This window comes from Heterodontus francisci, chromosome 16, assembly GCF_036365525.1.
Source record: "Heterodontus francisci isolate sHetFra1 chromosome 16, sHetFra1.hap1, whole genome shotgun sequence".
NCBI lineage: Eukaryota > Metazoa > Chordata > Chondrichthyes > Heterodontiformes > Heterodontidae > Heterodontus > Heterodontus francisci.
Genome location: NC_090386.1, coordinates 85727488 through 85747298, shown reverse-complemented (window position 1 = coordinate 85747298; position 19811 = coordinate 85727488). Strand labels below are relative to the sequence as shown.

General features: G+C 44.5%; 1 protein-coding gene across 1 annotated transcript in view; it reads right to left on the bottom strand.

The window, feature by feature from the left end:
• The window catches only part of LOC137378269 (1-phosphatidylinositol 4,5-bisphosphate phosphodiesterase gamma-1-like), a 144367-nt gene extending 126498 nt beyond the window's left edge, over positions 1-17869 (bottom strand). The window contains exon 1 of the mRNA XM_068048509.1: positions 16999-17869. Coding sequence (XP_067904610.1) covers positions 16999-17227 — 229 coding nt within the window. The 5' untranslated portion in view covers positions 17228-17869. The remainder of the gene's footprint in view (positions 1-16998) is intronic.
• Between the last annotated feature and the right edge of the window lie 1942 nt (positions 17870-19811).

Here is a 19811-nt window from a genome sequence, read left to right as displayed (position 1 = left end):
CAACTCCACTTACTCGCCTTTTATCCATACCGCTTTATAACCTTACCTAACTTAAATCAATTGACCACAATCTTGAAAATTTCAATTGGCTCTTTTGGTGGAAATAATTCCTTATTTCACCATGTTTTATGTGAAAAAATGCTTCCTGATTTCACTTCTGAATGCATTGGCTCCAATCGTAAAAATGTGCCCCCTTGTTCTGGATTCTCCCACCAGAGGAAATAGCTTTGCTGCACTCTGTCAAACCCATTTATCATCAATTACATCACCCCACAACCTTACAAACATGGCAATGCAAGCTACATTTGTGCAACCTATCCTCAAAATTTAACATTTTAAGCCCTGGCATCATGCACTCTATTCCTTGAAAGACAAATAAAGGAATCACTGTCCATTAAGTATCCAATACCCGCTGCTTAGAGCTACTCATTTATTGGTGGAGGCAAAATATCTCAATGGTCTCACAGTCCCACTGTCAGTCAGAGACAAGCCCAGCATGGTCCAGGTGCAAAGAAACACCGTAAAAGCTCTGTCCCAACTCAGAGGAAACAGTCAAACTTTTACCATTTTCGGGCCCAAAGGTTTCTCACTTGTGCTCTCGTCTCTGCCAGGTGTGCCTTATTGATCTCATTAATGGTGCATTCAGAATGCATCTTCCAGGGTATCCTCATGTCAAAATGCACTGGTTCTAATAGGATCTTAGCAGGCTGGTCAGAGGGTGGTCCCAGACAGGATCAGCAAAATGGGCATATTGATCTGAGGGAGTTGGGGGAAGGAGGGAGGTGAGTGGAAGCCAGCTGAAATGGCTCCCCATTCAATTTGCAGGCCTTAAAATTGGGCTATAGCAATTCCATGCTGCTGAAAGGCCAAGAACAGCAAGGAGATTTGGGGACTAAAAGGTACATAGCTGGAATGGCACCTTCAGAAGGGGTGGAAGGAAGAGTTGGTGAGAGGAATGGCTATAAGCACATTACAAGGGTGCACACAGCCTCAATCTCCATAGTTAAATAAAGCCTTGTGCTGCTGTTCTATTCCAAATTCACCAACTTCCCAAATCTTCAACCACATTCAATGTCTTTGAGTCTTGCAACTAGTGATCAGAACTTTGTACAATCCCTACGCCAAACCGTGCATTCCTGGAACATGCGACCTGGACAATATCCAGGCTTGGCTGATGAGTGGCAAGTAACTGTTGCGCCACACAAGTGCCAGGCAATGACCATCTCCAACAAGAGAGAATATAACCATCTCCCCTTGACATTCAATAGCATTACCATCACTGAATCCCCCACTAACAACATCCTAGGGGCTACCATTGACCAGAAACTGAACTGGAGTAGCCATATAAATACCGTGGCTACAAGAGCAGGTCAGAGGCTAGGAATCCTCAGCGAGTAACTCACCTCCTGACTCCCCAAAGCCTGTCCACCATCTACAAGGCACAAGTCAGGAGTGTGATGGAATACTCTCCACTTGCCTGGATGGGTGCAGCTCCAACAACACTCAAGAAGCTCGACACCATCCAGGACAAAGCAGCCCGCTTGATTGGCACCCCATCCACAAACATTCACTCCCTCCACCACCGACACACAGTGGCAGCAGTGTGTACCATCTGCAAGATGCACTGCAGCAATACACCAAGGCTTCTTAGACAGCACCTTCCAAACACGCGACCTCTACCACCTAGAAGGACAATAGCAGCAGATGCATGGGAACATCACCACCTGCAAGTTCCCGTCCAAGTTACACACCATCCTGACTTGGAACTATATCGCCATTCCTTCACTGTCGCTGGGTCAAAATCCTGGAACTCCCTTCCTAACAGCACTATGGGTGTACCTACCTCACATGCACTGCAGCGGTTCAAGAAGGCAGCTCACCACCACCTTCTCAAGGGTAGTTAAGGATGGGCAATAAATGCTGGCCTGGCCAGTGACGCCCACTTCCCATGAACGAATAATAAAAAAAAAGGAGCCAACCTTGCAGATGTTTTGGCAGGTGCCATGTTCTTCACTCTGATTAAAACGCTAACAAACTAGCATCGCTACAAATCCTTCGCCACAATTGCATTTGTATGTAACTTTGTGCAGATTAAGTTTATGTACACCTTCCCACATCCCTATTTTTCTATCAGAGTGAGGCAAACTTACTCATCTCTACAATCAGGGTCAGCACGACCGTACAGTGCCCAGTATGCTGCCCTCTTGTAGATTTACTCAACAAACTGGGTGGCGTGCAAATGTTGGCACATAGCAACCCTCAGCAATGTAAAAACATTCAGGCAACAGCACAGTGTTTAATACTGCAACACATTCCCAGGTTGGGTTTCATTCCTCTGCAATATACAGAGCCATGGATTGATCTACGGTGCAGTGCTCACAGTTAATCAAGAACACACCATCAGAGTATCAGTAATGCATATTGTGAGATGTATTTCTAAGAGCATATTGCTTTGATCGCTGTAACAAGATCAAAGCTGGGGAGCACCATAAAGCATCTTTCATATAGAAAGGGTGCCAAGGCACTTTACAAAGAAGTAACTAAATAAAAAGGAATGTAGACATTAAGTCACAGTGGAAGAGCTAAGAACAGTGACCTAAAGTGGTCAAAAATTGGGTTTTAGGATGGTGAAGTAGAGCAGTAGTGGGGTTCTGGAAGGGAGGGGTGAGGCGTAGGGCATAGAGCTGAGGCTGAAGGAAGCTGAGACTATGAGGAACTTGAAGATGAAGAGAAATTATTTTAAGTTCAAGTTCAACTTACTGGGAGATAGGAAACCATTGTAGATCAATCAGGACAGGGATGAATATTGAGCAGGACTTAAAACGTTACCAGATACTAGCAGCTGAGTACTGGACAAAGTTAAATTTACATAGGTGTAGGACAGGAGGCAGGTGAGGAAGAAGGGGTGGGGTGGTGGGGGTGGGGGGGGGGGGGCACTGCAGGTAGGAAATCAGACCCAAATAAAGAGTGGATAAGAGTTTCAGTGAAATAGGGAAACAGGTGGGCACTGTTGTGGAAGTGCAAGTAAGTAGCCTTGGTGACGTGAGGTTTGAAGCTCAGTTCTGGTTTCAACATGATTCCAGAGTTTCACAAGGCTCAATTGAGTTCAATGAAGTCGTCCGGGGAATTTTTTGTGGCGGCCAAAAACCAGGGCTTTGTTCTTCATACTTTTCAGTTGGAGAAACTTTGCACGCATCTATGGAAACTTGCAGCACAGAAGTACTGCCTGTGCAAGCTCTTTGAAAGACAGTTGTGCTTCGCCCCACAGCTCTGTTTTTTGTCCCAATGTATGAAGTCTAGAGTAGGAGATCTGGATATCGCCAGCATACATCTGCAAACTGACCAAGTACCTGTCGCTAATCTCACCAAGGATCAGCACAAACATACGAATTGGGAGCAGGAGTAAGCCATTCGGCCCCAGAGCCTGCTCTGCTATTTAATAAGATCATGGCTGATCAGATTGTGGCCTCAACTCCACTTTCCCACCTACCCCCAATACCCTTTGACTTCCTTGTTAGTCAAGAATTTATCTATCTCTGCCTTAAAAATATTCAATGACCCTGCTCTCTGGGAGAAAGAGAGAGTTCCAAAGACTCACAACCCTCAGGGAAAAACATTTCTCCTCGTCTCTGTCTTAAATGGGCAACCCCTTATTTTTAAACTGCGGCCCCTAGTTCTAGTCTCTCTGCTGGGCACTCCAAGGGGCAGGAAAAGAAGCAATGCTGTGGATGGTCAAGCTATTTTGGGCCAGATAGGAGGGGAACCATGCAAGGACAGTCCATAGAGCTGGAGGATTGGTTAAAAAGCAACGGGAAGGAAAAAAGCATGACAGTCTCAATCATGGAGAATGTCATTCATTTTGGTGGATCTTCACTCTTTCCCTATCATCAGTATCCTTCCAATAATGAGTGCAGTACTCCAATTATGGCCTAACCACTGTTATCTCCAAAGTCACGACCCAAACCATTCATAGGGTCGCCAACTCTGGTTGGATGTATTCCTGGAGGTATCATATGACCTTTGTTAAGATCCTGTAGTTTTTTTTTCCTGGAAGAATCCTTTAAGGCTGGAAAAGGAGCAGTACTGCTTTAAGGCAACAAGCTCCAGAGACTGAATCAAAGAGTGCATTTTGGTTGCCCTGGGATACAGCTACTCAGAGACTAGGGATCGAGAGATACATTGTTGCTGACTGACATTTGAAACTAGTTGAAAAACTGGCTTTTGAGACACAGTTAACAGAGACAGACACATAGACTGTCAGCCAGCATATGCTGAAGAAAAAAAGAGCTCTCTCCTGGTTTATTTAAACCCTATTATACTCTCAGAATTCTGATGTCAAGCCAGATTAATTTCTTAAAAGAAAATAGCCAAATTCTTTTAATTACTGAACTGTAATTGCTGAAATTCATCACTGGAAAAGAAGAACATCAATTCAACTGCTGAATTAGACTACGGACTGCTCTACTATTGAAAAACCTTTTTTCCCCCCCCATCAGACGGCTGTGAGGACTTCAAGTAACCTTGGACTATTCCACATTGGAAGATTTCACTTCAGCAGGAACGTAAGTATGCAAGGAGTCCAATTCTTGTTAATTTGTTGATCTAAAGATATCTGGCTTGGTTAGCCTCATTCGGGGATTAATAGATGGTACAATTTGGCTGGTTCTTTCTTTAATTTGGAAAGTTTAAAATGATATGTTAGGCGATCTGTGGAGGGACGGGACTGAATCAACAGTGTGGTTCTCCCACCACAATCAGGATCGTATGTTTTGATTGGGGGCTTTGACTTGAGCGGTCAGTCGTAGCACCTTCCCGCTTCCAACTGCCCTCCCCACGTTCCTGCTGGTCACGCAACACGTCCAACCTCATGGTACCCTGCCTTCCCAAGGAGAAATGGAAAGCAAACAGACTTCTTGTTACTGAATAGATGGTTCTTGACTGTCAATAAACCTCCCCCTGTCACTGCCCCACTTCCAATATTTGTATAACAAACTAAAATGTTCAAAGTCAATGAATTTTTTTTAATGCCCCTATGTTTTTTCTCTAGAGTTGCTGGAAGGAGATCAATCTTTAATTCTTGGAGATTCCTGGAGAAAGTGATTGGCAAAAGAGCCAAAGGCGACACGAAGAAATACATTTTATGCAGCCAGCGGTTATGATCTGAAATGCACTGTCTATAAGGGCGATAGAGGCTTGAGGCAGATTCAGTTGTGGCTTTCAAAAGGGAATTGGATAAGTAACTGAAGAGAAAAAAATTGCAGGGCTTTGGGAAAAGGGCCAGCGAGTGGGACTATTTCAATTGCGCTTGCAGAGAGCCAGCACAGACTCAATGGGCCAAACGGCCTCCTTCTGTGCTGTAACTATTCTATGATACTATAAATTACTTCCTTGCCATTATATTCAATGTCCCAATGCATCACTTGCCTGTTATGATCTTTCCAGATTGGACTACCTTTGAAGTCCCATCTCTGTTCCTCCACTGTAAATCTTACCAATTAAGACATACTGCCTTTTACTGTTTTTCTCAAAATGTAGAATATAAAATATATAAAATATATATATATAAAATACACTTAGAATATTGCATGCAATTCTGGTTGCCACACTACCAGAAGGACGTGGAGGCTTTGGAGAGGGCACAGAGGAGGTTTACCAGGATGTTGCCTGGTCTGGAGGGCATTAGCTATAAGGAGAGGTTGGAAAAACCCGGATTGTTTTCACTGGAACGACGGAGGTGGAGGGGCAACATGATAGAGGTTTACAAAGTTATGAATGGTATGGACAGAGTGGATAGTCAGAAGCTTTTTCCCAGGGTGGAAGAGTCAGTTACTAGGGGACATAGGTTTAAGGTGCAAGGGGCAAAGTTTAGAGGGGATGTGCGAGGCAAGGTTTTACACATAGGGTGGTGAGTGCCTGGAACTTGCTGCCAGGGGAGGTGGTGAAAGCAGATACGATAGCGACGTTTAAAAGACATCTTGACAAATATATGAATAGGAAGGGAATAGAGGGATATGAGCCCTGGAAGTGCAGAAAGTGTTAGTTTCGGCAGGCATCAAGATCGGCGCAGGCTTGGAGGGCCGAATGGCCTGTTCCTGTGCTGTACTGTTCTTTGTTCTTTTGTATGCCTTACATTTCGCAGTACTGAACTGAAACCTCCAACTACGTACCTACCCAATCCACTAATCTGTCTACATCTCGCTAATCTTCCTTAGTTTGCCATGGTTCATAATTTGATTTCTCTGCTAAACACCATTATCATTCCATTGTGTTAATACTCAAGACATCCATATAACGGATATTGAAGGAGACTCCACTGCTACCCAAATCCTGCTAATCTGAAAAACATCCATTTAGCCTTACTCTTTTCTTTCTACTCCACAGCCAACATACATCCATTCAGATACATTCCCTTCTAAATATTGTGCATTCATTTTTGTAACAATTCTGTTCTGTGGGTACCTTTGTTTTTAATATCCAATTATACTTTACAGATTAACTCCCAAGTTTATACACACAGACTCTGCCATCTGGTCTCACTCAACCACTGTTTGCAAACACGCAGCAGTAAACTGCAGAGAAAATGGCACTAAGCAGCCTTGTGGGACACCCACACCACCTTCCTGTGAATATAACCTTCACTGCATTATGCAAGAAATATGACGTTTTGGGGAAATTATGGCTTTAGCAAGTACATTGCCCATAAATATAATGGTGCCCTTGGACACCATGCACTTGATATTCAATAAGGTGTATGTGATGACGAATGTACTATAATATTTCATAAAGCACGCAACCATTAGCGCTAAGGTCATATTAGCCAGAGTGAAAAATGCACCTGAACCAAGAGCCTCACATATCTAAACCGATTGAGGGTGTAGCAATGATGGAATATATTAAATGGAGTGGCACCAACACGATCTCACCAAGTGCTTCCGTACGTTCAGCCACTCAATCAATTCCTTCGTTCAATAGCAACAAAGCTGTTCATACACAGCTAGTGAACTTATTTTAATGTGTTTGTGGCCACACTTGGCTCAGTATTGAGCTTCTTGAACAGGAACAGCTTTGCATCAAGTGCAGAAAATGCGGAACCCACTTCCACCAGGATGAAGGTGCACTCTTTTCACTTTTATGAGAAACAAAACAGCATCGAGCCCTTTTGGACTCCTGACCAATGGCAAGCTCACTTTTCAGACAGCAGGTGTTTAATGCAAACACCACACTATAAAAGGACTATAAAAATTTCTTATCCCTGCGCAAATGTAAATGTCCCCTTAAGTTTAAGTACTGAATGCAAGGATTACCTTTTGGGGTGAGGGGTTGGGGGACTTCTAATTTTCAGCCTTCTTCCTATGAAGGCACAGTGTTTGGCTGGCAGACAGGCCCATGGTCTCCAGTAGCTCTACAGTACCTTGTCTTACTGACCATTCTTCATGTGTGAATCCATTCAGTGAATGCTGGCAGACTATTGGACTGTGGAGGGCACCACAACCCAGCATACTCATTCACAGTGCACTGGACAGAATGAAACTAGTGTTTCCCTCTCCCTGCATCCACAGGAGCCAATGACTAACAAACACTCCTAACTGCTGCATCAACTGAGGGCAGGTCAGATCTTGCTATTTTAAGCTGCCGACACTTGGCTCAGAAGATGCAACTCCAGGTTAAATTTACCAGACCATAGCTAATAACAATGTTTTCTTTTATAATAAGAAAGTAAACTGAAGATGAATTTCCTTCGTCATCTCCAATTCCTGTGTCCCATGAAAGTAAATATCACCGGCAACCATCTTGTGCAAATAGTCAGTAGCTGTAGATGCTGTTTTGCTCTTTCTCCTCCTCTGCAAACGCAAAGGGCAAAATTTCTCAACAGAAAGTAGATCGGGCAGCATCCAAACCAAAACAGCCAGTGGCTGGCTTTGGGTTGGGTTTTAGAGTTGGCCACTCTGGAATGGGGTTTAAGAGATAGCAGTGAAGCGAAGGTCACCATTCACACTGTGAGGTGAGTGTGCACCAACTTTAGCGTTCACCCCTGCAGCTAGGAACCTCATGACTGCACCCTTGGGCCAGTGGTAGGTCCAGCAGTAGGATTCGTGCACCGATCAGCAAGGAAGCTCTGAGCCAGCAGATCAGTTGATTGATCGGCCACTGCAGTGTCAGCAAACCTCGCTGGCAAAAGATCACACTCGGGTGGGGGCGGGGGTGGAAAAGGAGCTTGTGGACCCAAGCGCTGAGCGCCACTGGCATAAAAAGTCACCCAGGTAATTGAAAATATTAATAATTGAGGTTTCGCTCTTTGTTAAAATCAAATGATTCTGAATGATGAAATGGAGCCAGTGAGACTGCATGGTCCAGTGTGACATTCGAGAAGGATTCCAGCACATTCCAATGGGATGGATATAGCTTCTCTCAACTGGTTCTAACAATCCCATACATAATGAGTTGGAATGGTCTCGATATAGAAAAAGGCACAACTGCCAATCTTCACAGGGGTTATAAGGATGTCTCATGTGGGGACCGGAAACATCAGAGGAATGTATGATGGCATGAAGAGAGCTCTTGGGCCAACCATCAAGAAGATCACCCCCCTCAAATCTAAATCGGGGGACATAATCACTGACCAACGCAAACAGATGGACCGCTGGGTTGAGCACTACCTAGAACTGTACTCCAGGGAGAATGCTGTCACTGAGACTGCCCTCAATGCAGCCCAGCCTCTACCAGTCATGGATGAGCTGGACATACAGCCAACCAAATCGGAACTCAGTGATGCCATTGATTCCCTAGCCAGCGGAAAAGCCCCTGGGAAGGACAGCATTACCCCTGAAATAATCAAGAGTGCCAAGCCTGCTATACTCTCAGCACTACATGAACTGCTATGCCTGTGCTGGGACGAGGGAGCAGTACCCCAGGACATGCGCGATGCCAACATCATCACCCTCTATAAAAACAAAGGTGACCGCGGTGACTGCAACAACTACCGTGGAATCTCCCTGCTCAGCATAGTGGGGAAAGTCTTTGCTCGAGTCGCTCTGAACAGGCTCCAGAAGCTGGCCGAGCGCGTCTACCCTGAGGCACAGTGTGGCTTTCGTGCAGAGAGATCGACTATTGACATGCTGTTCTCCCTTCGTCAATACAGGAGAAATGCCGTGAACAACAGATGCCCCTCTACATTGCTTTCATTGATCTCACCAAAGCCTTTGACCTCGTCAGCAGACGTGGTCTCTTCAGACTACTAGAAAAGATCGGATGTCCACCAAAGCTACTAAGTATCATCACCTCATTCCATGACAATATGAAAGGCACAATTCAACATGGTGGCTCCTCATCAGAGCCCTTTCCTATCCTGAGTGGTGTGAAACAGGGCTGTGTTCTCGCACCCACACTTTTTGGGATTTTCTTCTCCCTGCTGCTTTCACATGCGTTCAAATCCTCTGAAGAAGGAATTTTCCTCCACACAAGATCAGGGGGCAGGTTGTTCAACCTTGCCCGTCTAAGAGCGAAGTCCAAAGTACGGAAAGTCCTCATCAGAGAACTCCTCTTTGCTGACGATGCTGCTTTAACATCTCACACTGAAGAATGCCTGCAGAGTCTCATCGACAGGTTTGCGTCTGCCTGCAATGAATTTGGCCTAACCATCAGCCTCAAGAAAACGAACATCATGGGGCAGGATGTCAGAAATGCTCCATCCATCAATATTGGCGACCACGCTCTGGAAGTGGTTCAAGAGTTCACCTACCTAGGCTCAACTATCACCAGTAACCTGTCTCTAGATGCAGAAATCAACAAGCGCATGGGTAAGGCTTCCACTGCTATGTTCAGACTGGCCAAGAGAGTGTGGGAAAATGGCGCACTGACACGGAACACAAAAGTCCGAGTGTATCAGGCCTGTGTCCTCAGTACCTTGCTCTACGGCAGCGAGGCCTGGACAACGTATGCCAGCCAAGAGCGACGTCTCAATTCATTCCATCTTCGCTGCCTTCGGAGAATACTTGGCATCAGGTGGCAGGACTATATCTCCAACACAGAAGTCCTTGAAGCGGCCAACACCCCCAGCTTACACACACTACTGAGTCAGCGGCGCTTGAGATGGCTTGGCCATGTGAGCCGCATGGAAGATGGCAGGATCCCCAAAGACACATTGTACAGCGAGCTCGCCACTGGTATCAGACCCACCGGCCGTCCATGTCTCCGTTATAAAGACGTCTGCAAACGCAACATGAAATCGTGTGACATTGATCACAAGTCGTGGGAGTCAGTTGCCAGCATTCGCCAGAGCTGGCGGGCAGCCATAAAGACAGGGCTAAATTGTGGCGAGTCGAAGAGACTTAGTAGTTGGCAGGAAAAAAGACAGAGGCGCAAGGGCAGAGCCAACTGTGCAACAGCCCCAACAAACAAATTTCTCTGCAGCACCTGTGGAAGAGCCTGTCACTCCAGAATTGGCCTTTATAGCCACTCCAGGCGCTGCTTCACAAACCACTGACCACCTCCAGGCGCGTATCCATTGTCTCTCGAGATAAGGAGGCCCAAAAGAATGTGGGGACTGGACACCTCACAATGACACAGTGAAGGGACATTTCTAATGTTAGCACTAAGGCACATTGGTGGGACTGGATAGAAGTTTCTTTACGTTAGCAGCTAGCTTTGCTGCACAAGACCTAGAAGTGCTGGATTGTCTTATCCATCGCAAGTGTGGCAGCACAGCACCTCTGCCAACTTAGTGCTAACCCAGTGAAGTTTCTGATGTTAGCATATACAAGTTGCATAAACGCCCTCGTGCAAAGGTTACTGCTCACAATCGCTATCCAGTGCTTTCCTATCGAAAATGTGTGGACTTTGGTGGAGTCAAAGCTGAACCCAAAGGCAAATGAGCCCAACACCAATTTCCCCATAGCCTCATGGATGAAGAATGGCCACTCCAACCCAAACAACTAACCAAAATGGGGAAGAGTGATGAGGAAAAATCTGGGAGAGAAAAAGGAAAATAGGAGTCAGAGGAAACAAATGCACTAAGGGAATCAGTGATGAGTTTAATAAGTGCAATAATGACCAATTGTGAATGTTGCTTTGGAGCTGTTGGATTGTTGTAAAAACCCAGCTGTTTCACTATGTCCTTCAGAGAAAGAGAACTGCCATCCTTTTCCAGTTTGTGGCTGATCATTAACTGCCCTCTGCAGTGCCGTAGCAAATCACTCAGTTGTATCACCACTTTCTCAGGACAATGAGGGATGGGCAATAAGTGCTGGTCTTGCCAGCGATGCCTACATCCCGAGAATGAATTTTTAAAAAGGCCCATGATTATCTTCTCAGGGCAACTAAGGACAGGAATAGTCTTGCCATGGACACCCACATACCGAGAATGAAATATAAAGAGATGCGTGCTAAATATTGAAAATAAAACAGGAAAATAACAAGAGCACATACACACTGGAAGAGAATAGAATATTAAGCAGGGAATGAAAATGATTCACAATGCCATTCCTTCTTTCCCCTCAATGCCATCCACACTGAACAATGAGACTGTCAAGCAATGCACAGACTGGGTCAGTCAATGTCAACCCCTTCATCAATCTATCAGGAGGAAGCTCAGCATCAGGCCTCCCTTAATAGTCAGTTAAATACATTCACAGTAAACATTGAAAATGTTCTGATTTAATATTCTTGTTTAAATAGATGACATAATTGGAAGTACCGACTTGGAATGGTTACTGAGCCTGACAAACAAGATGAATACACATACTGAGCAGATGCTGAATCATTCTCTTAGATATATGATGGTAACTTTACTGTTATAATTCAGTTCTCTGACAGTCAGGCTCTGCAACTCCTTCAAGGCCAATGATATTAGCACACAACTATTCAAACAAAATAAATACATGTCCACCCCCGCCTTACTTTAGTGAAATCTTCATCCATGATTTTGTCACCTCCACACTCAACTATTTCAATGCTCTCCTGGCTGGCCTGCCATTGTTCACCCTCCAGAAACTTCAGCTCATCCAAAAGTCTGCTGCCCGCATCCTAACTTGCACCAAATCCCATTCACCCACCACCCCAGAGCTTGATGTACAGTGGCTCCAGGTGATCAAATCCCTCCAAACGTCTCCAATTCAAAATTCTCTTCATGGCCTCGTCCCCTCCCCATCTCTGTAACCTCCTTCAGGTCTACAACCTCCGAGAACTCTGCGTTCCTCCAACTCTATCCTCTTGTGCATCTCCCACTGCATTTGCCCCACCATTAGCTACCTTCAGTCACCTAGGTCCCAATATCTGGAATTCTCTCCTAAAACCTCTCCTCCTCGCTAGTTACCTCCACCCCTCTTGAAAACCTGCCTCTTTAACAAAGATTTTAGCTAGCTCCCCTTCCCAATATCTCCTTCTGCGGCTTGTGTCAATTTTTGGCTCTATGAAGCGTCTTGGAGTATTTTTATATGTTAAAGGCACTATATAAATGCAAGTTGATGTTGTTATTCCTTTCTCTTTACCTACTGTATTCTCTCCTGATGGCCTCCAGTCCCACAGGTAGCCTATGCCCTCTGGTAATCCCTCATGAATCTATTATTTCTGCACGAACCTGGATATTCAACAGCTCAGATGGACACTGCAGCCGAGCCTGATCCTGTCCTCACCGTATGTCCACAGACATGCATGTGCAGCAGGGGTGGTGTCACTAGTTAGCAAGGAGGAGGAGGAATCCCCCCACTCCGCCAACACAGGGTGCTGAAGCAATTAGAACAGCTCCACTAACATCTTGACTGAGTTCATCTAACTCAGCAGAGGCCAGGGAACGAACCTGGGGTCTCCCTTTAGCTACTCACTGCTTTAAATCAGTTGAGTCCACCAGATGAGCAGCCCAAAACGAGTTTTCAGAAAAAAAAACAAAAAAGACTTCAACATTGATTTTAACAAGTGTCTGTAAAGGATTCCAATAATGAGACTTTCTTTAAAACCACTCTTAACCAGCAAAAGGCTAGTAGTGTAAAGGATTTGCACTGCACAATTCTGGCATGGGATATGTATAAGGGAGGATTCTAGCAAGGCTGTTACAATACTCCTACACTTAGCAACAAAGGCGGTGAGGTCATTTGCATTCGCCACGCCACATGTGGTGGCCAACCTGAGAACAGTTTTAGTTCATTTTTGTGTTCACCAAAGATCAAAATTACATAACAGCAAATTGTTCCGGACTCAGAAATTCTAGGCACAAAATCCAGCCTTTTTGTGCTTCTCTGGAGAAATTTTCACAAAGAAACAGACAGGTCACCCTCACATTCCAATCTACAGCTGAAATAAATCCTGTGTAACAGTCGCAACCTAGAACCAGCAATCAGTGCAACAGCTTGTGATGCTGGTTCGTCACCTTTTCACCACTCTTGTATTTTTTTTCTGCAAATATTAATGCCTGACAGAACTAGCTGCAAAGGAACACAGTTCTAACTGTGACCAGTGTAAAGTAGTTCAGCCTTTTACAAATGGTGGATACAAGAGGGCAAGGCTCAGCCACACCGATCATTCAACAAAAAAAGCCGAAACCAAATTGAGTTGAAAATCAGATTATGTGGGAAGGTTAAAAATACATGCAAACCTCAGGGTCAGTGGCCGAGATTTGTCCTTTTACCTACAGCTTGCACTGTGTCATAATGTGCTCCGCTTTCATTGGAGCAGAGAGGAAGCTGATTAATCCATCTTTCAGATTCTCCAGTACTGCACTACTAACACAGTCACCCTCAACCTATAAATTTAGTTTCCCTCATGGTCACACTCACGAGAGTAAAAATAGGGCAAAAAAAGGCTGCAGGCATGATAAGCGTTTGGACCACTCGTGCATAGCCACCATTCCAATAGTATATTTCTCTTCAGTTTACCAAAAGCCTATGCACGATCATCCCCAGGTCTCACAGATATAGACATCAGTACTATTTAAAGGTCAGTACTTCATTTCTTTATGATAGGCTATCTAAAAAGGCTGACATCACTTGCGGGTAAACCCAAACAACCACTTTGCCAAGTACAGTTCTTGGATAAGAATGACCATCAACTACCACCCCCCCCCCCCCAAGTAGGGAATCTCAGTCACCAATTCCAGCCAGTCCCATCTGACCTCTTCAACTAGCTGGAATGCCAACACTAAGTTTGACCTGTCTTATTACTGCATACACCAACTTGCATTTAGTTTGGGGCCTTTAACATAGTAAAACCAAGGCAGTTCAGAGGAGAGATAAACAAAATGTGATGCCCCCTTATGTAGCTCGTTATCAGGGCAGATGACCAAAAGCTTGGGCAAAAGGTAGGTTTTAAGCAGCTTCTTAAAGGAGGAAAGAGAGGTAGAGATAAGATAAGATGGAAAGCTTTAGGGAGGGAATTCCAGAGCTTAGGGCATGGCTGCCAATGGTGGAGCGATTAAAATCGAGGATGCTCAAGAGACCAGAATTAGAGGTGCAGATATCTTGGAGGGTTGTAATTAGAGATAGGGAGAGCTGAGGCCATATAGGGATTTGAAAATATGGATCAGAACTTTAAAATTGAGGAATTGCTTAACTGGGTGCCAGTGAGCACAGAGCTGATGGGTGAACGGGACTCGTTGCGAGTTAAGACAACCAGCAGAGTTTTGGATGACCTCAAGTTTGCAGAGGGTAGGATATGGGAGGCTAGCTCGGTGAGAGTTGGAACAGTTAAGTTGAGAGATAACAACAGCATGAAGGAGGGTTTCAGCAGCAGATGGGCTGAGGCAGGAGTGGAGTCAGACGATATTACAGAGGTGGAAATAGGCTGTCTTAGTGATGGCGAGTCAGAAGCTCATCTGTGCCAATGACACAGGGCATGACGGCATGAACATGCTTAGCTCAAGATACAGCACATGGTATCAGAATTTTAAAACTATCTTTATGTTTGCCTTTAGCAACTCTTATAGCAATGACATTGTACAATCAACAATTTTGGTTTTCTCCTCCCCCACTGTCTCTATCTCATAAGAACTAGGAGCAGGAGTATGCTGTCCGGCCCCTCGAGCCTGCTCCGCCATTCAATAAGATCATGGCTGATCTTTTCGTGGACTCAGATCCACTTACCCGCACTCTCACCGTATCCCTTAATTCCTTTATTGTTCAAAAAGATATCTACCTTAGATTTTAAAACGTTTACTGAAGAAGCATCAACTACTTCACTGGGCAAGGAATTCCATAGATTAACAACCCTCTGGGTGAAGAAGTTCCTTCTTAATTCAGTCCTAAATCTGCTCCCTCTAATTTTGAGGCTATGCCCTCTTGTCCTAGCTTCACCTGCCAGTGGAAACATCTCAGTTCCTCCCTTCTTCTCCTGTACCTAGCCACTTAAATATATTATATGATGCACATGCAGCCCTTATCAAGTGGCAATTCTCCCTGGTTGAACCAACACAGCCAATGCCAACAGACTACTGGGCCCCAGAGAGAAAGACCTGAACACCAGTGTCATGCCAACTAACATTCCCACGTGCACATTTTCTACCAGGACTCACTGGATAGTGTTGAGATGCAAGTGATTTGCTAGATTCTCCCCCTCTATCTCCACTGAACCACCATTAACCCTAGACATCAGCTGATCTCCTGGCCTGTGTGGTTTAGTAATGAACTAAATTATGAGTTTCTCACTGATCAATGAGCAGAGCTCAAGCAATTTAATCAATATAAATAGCACAGTATAAAACCTTGCATATGGCAAAACGGTGCTTAGATTTTTAAAAGGTGCTGCTGTGTTGAGCGACATTGGCAATGGAGTAACTACATTTGTTAATGAGCTCAGTATTTTAAAAGCACATACAAAATAATGGGGGGTGGGGACAAATGAAACAAATACTGGAAATCAGAAATAATTAACAGAAAATCCTCAAAACACATAGGTCAGGAAATGCATGCAAAGAGAAAAGCTATGTTAACATCACGAGTGTGTAACTCTGTCAGAACTGGCATTTAAGTTCTGTACTTGTACAGGAAATTTTTTTTACACAATGAACTGGAATTAATTTGATCTACAGTTTTAGAATTCTGCACAAAAAGGTGCAAATGGGAGGTGGCTTCATCCATTGAATTCGAAAGAGTGGAGGGGGGAATAAAAATATGGTTTAGTACATAAGCGTATGCCATTCAGCCCCTCAAGCTTCTTCCTCCTTTCAACTAGATCATGGCTGATCTGTAATTAAACTCCATTTACCCAGCTTTGATTCATACCAAGAATCCATCCAGTTCAATTGCAAAAGTTTTAATTGACCCTGCATGCACAGCCGTTTGAGAGAAGCATTCCACAGTTCTACCATTCTTTGTGTAGAAGAAAGTGCTTCCCGATTTCACTCCTAAATGGCCTGGCTCTAATTGTAAGATCGTGTCCCCTTTGTTCTGGATTTCCCCCACCAGAGGAAATAGTTTTGCTGTACCTACTTTATTGTGTTAGCATTTTAAACCTTCTACACTCAAGGGGATACAACCCAAGTTTTTTGCAACTCATACTCATCATTTAACCCCGTTTAGCTCCGGGAACACTTTGGCAAATCTGCGCTGTGCTCGGGCTAGTTGTTTTAGAACTCCAATGAAGTGACTGCCCCACGAGAGTTCTACACAATGGGAGCAAATAAGTGAAGAAGCCGTCTACTAAAACTAAGTCCAGCTCCAATTAAAGCACTCCATGAAGGATATAAAAACTGCAAGCCTGTTGTGGGGCCATCAAGGATGTACTACCTCCTAGAGCAGCAGGTGGGCCCCACCAAGTGGCTGAATAACACACAAGGTATCAAAACTTGTGTGTATGGAATAATTATTTCAAAAAACGTAACCAAAATATTATTGCTGCTCCCCTCCCCCTCTAATGGACATTGCCCTTTTAAATGAGGATTTTGTTTGGGGGGGGGGAGAAAGAGAGACTTTGCCGTGCTAAATATTATTCTGTCCCCAAAATATTTTCCACCTTTTCTCTGCCTCCTCCTCTCTCTAACCCAATGTAGAACCGCGAGCCAAATCGCTCACTTACTTTCTCCCTCCACTTTCTCCGCTCCCCGGCTCCAGATGACCTGGCGGGTCTCCAGTTTTACCTGGAGCGTCCTCCTCTCCGGCCGCTGCGACTTCTTGGAGTAGAACAAAGTCATGACGGTGCCGACTTCCAAACTTCGGCACAGTTCGGCAATCTGGGGCTCGCTCTGGACTCCATGGTCGTGCTGCAGCAACCCGTTGTGGAATAGCCCGCCTGCCGCAACAGCCATGTTCTCGCTTTTTGTTGTGGTGTTTTAAAAAAAAAATGCAAAGTGAATTTGCGATTTGAAAAAAAAATGGAAAGGTGGGTGGGGAAAGAGGAGGGGGGGGGGGGGTGGAAAAAATCAAAGTCGAATTAAAGCAGCTCCGCAGCGCCTCAATTTCAGGGTCAGTTTTTGGACGCGGTGTCTCTATTGTCCCCGATCCACGCGATCCAGTGACTGGGGAAAAAAAAAGCCTCCACAAAAAACAGCAAGCTGGTCTGTAAACTTCCCTTCCCCTTTAAACCTCCCTTGCTTTTTCCACCCCCCTCCTCCTCCTCCTCGATCTATGTTTTTGCTTCTTCCGCTGGTTATTGATCACAAAAAGATATAGCTGTCTGCAACACTGTTTGTGTGTGTATATAAAATATACTTTAAAAGGCGACGGTCCGGAAGTATGGCTGATGGTAGCTTCTTGATTTCAACGAACCAGACTGAATATCTTCAATGTAGCAGGAAAAAAATCAGTCCCTTTTCCAAGGTTTGATCTCACTGCCCTCCGATTTCTGCTTGCATCCTGCCAGAGGCTGCATTCACAATCCATCTGACCAAACGCGATACTTTCCACCCTTCCCCCACCCTTCCCCCACCTCCAAAACACTGAATGCCGCACTTAAGAGATCTCGCTGGCTGCAAGCACAGCGGCTCTGCATCACCAGGGTTTCACTGCAAACACAGCTCCATCAAATCGATTGTCGAACACTTCCCTCCTTATCAAGTGGCACAGGCAGAGCAGCGAGGAGGTAGAGATACAACACATAGCAGGCTGCCTTTTTAGAACTTTTCAAGCTACATGCATGGAAGTCGTGATATATACTAAGGCGCCCTATCACTAAGGCAAAGTACAACATGCCTCAACAAAACAGACGAGGGCTGAAAATGTTAAAATGTTTGACGAGCAAAAGATAACAGGAGAAATAAGTTGGTTGAGAGGAATACTGGGAGAGTCCAGGCTGCAAAAAAAATCAAGAATTTTATGTCAAGAACTTAGATATAATAGAGTTCACAGCCCATCCACAGAGATACAGGAAACAAGTGACCGAGGAAGACCAAGGGAGCACTAGGTAGACAATGTCAAGAGTAACTTGGCACGGAAAGAGACAAAGATGACTGAAAGTCCACTAGCTCAGAATCGACAATAGTGGAGTGAATTCATTCGGCCCCATCTTTACTACTGCTAAATTCCCCTCCATCAGCTCAGCAGCAGTCTTAACCATAGCTCAGTGGGGAGATTATAGAGTCAGAAGGCAATGTAATAATTGCAAGAGACATCTTCATGTAGACTGGGGCAATGAAATTGGCAAGAGGGGTTTAGGTAAGTTGGTAGAATATTTTGGTGACAGTTTCTTGGAGCAAACATTGTGGAACTGACTAGGGATAAAGCTCTTAGATCTAGTATTATGTAATGAAGCAGGGTTAATTAGTAATGTCATAGTAAAAGATCCACTGGGAAATAGTGATCATAATACCATTGAATTCCATGTTATGTTTGAAAGTGACATTCTCCAATCACAAACATGAATCTTAAACTGAAAGCCAATTGCAGAGGTATGAGGGAAGAACTGGCTAAGGTCAATTAGTTAAATAGACTAAAAGGTATGGCAATAAATGACCAGTGGAAAACATTTAAAGAAACAATTCAAAATGTTCAACAAAAATACATTCCATTGAAAAACAAAAACTCAGCAAGAAAACTCAGTCATCCGTGAGTCAGTCAGGAGTTAAGGATAGTATTAGATTAAAAGAAATGTGGCGTAGTGGTTAGCACCGCAGCCTCACAACTCCAGGGACCTGGGTTCAATTCTGGAAACTGCTTGTGCGGAGTTTGCAAGTTCTCCCTGTGACTGTGTGGGTTTTTGCCGGGTGCTCCGGTTTCCTCCCACCGCCAAAGACTTGCAGGTGATCGGTAAATTGGCCATTGTAAATTGCCCCTATTGTAGGTAGGGAATATGGGATTACTGTAGGGTTAGTATAAATGGGTGGTTCTTGGTTGGAAGGGCCTGTTTCAGTGCTGTATCTCTAAATAAAATAAAAACAGTACCAAGTCTGAGGATTGGGAGTGTTTTAGAAACCAGTGAAAAGGGCCACCAAAAAATTGATAAAAAAAGAGGAAAAATGAAATAAGACAGTAAACTAGCCAGAAATATAAAAACTAATGACTTTTTATAATATATAAAAGGGAGAGAGAAGCTAAACATTGGTCCCTTAGAAGCAGAGACAGGACAAATTATCATGGGGAATTTTTTTTAAAATTCATTCATGGGATGTGGGTGTCGCTGGCCAAGCCAGCATTAATTGCCCATCCCTAATTGCCCTTGAGAAGGTGGTGGTGAGCTGCCCTTTTGATCCGCTGCACTCCATGTGGGATAGATACACCCACAGTGCTATTGACTTCGTAGCGGTTAGATACAACTGAGTGGCTTGCTAGGCCATTTCAGAGGGCATGTGTCAACCACATTGCTCTGGGTCTGGAGTCACATGTAGGCCAGACCAGGTAAGGACAGCAGATTTCCTTCCCTAAAGGACATTAGTGAACTAGCTGGGTTTTTACAAC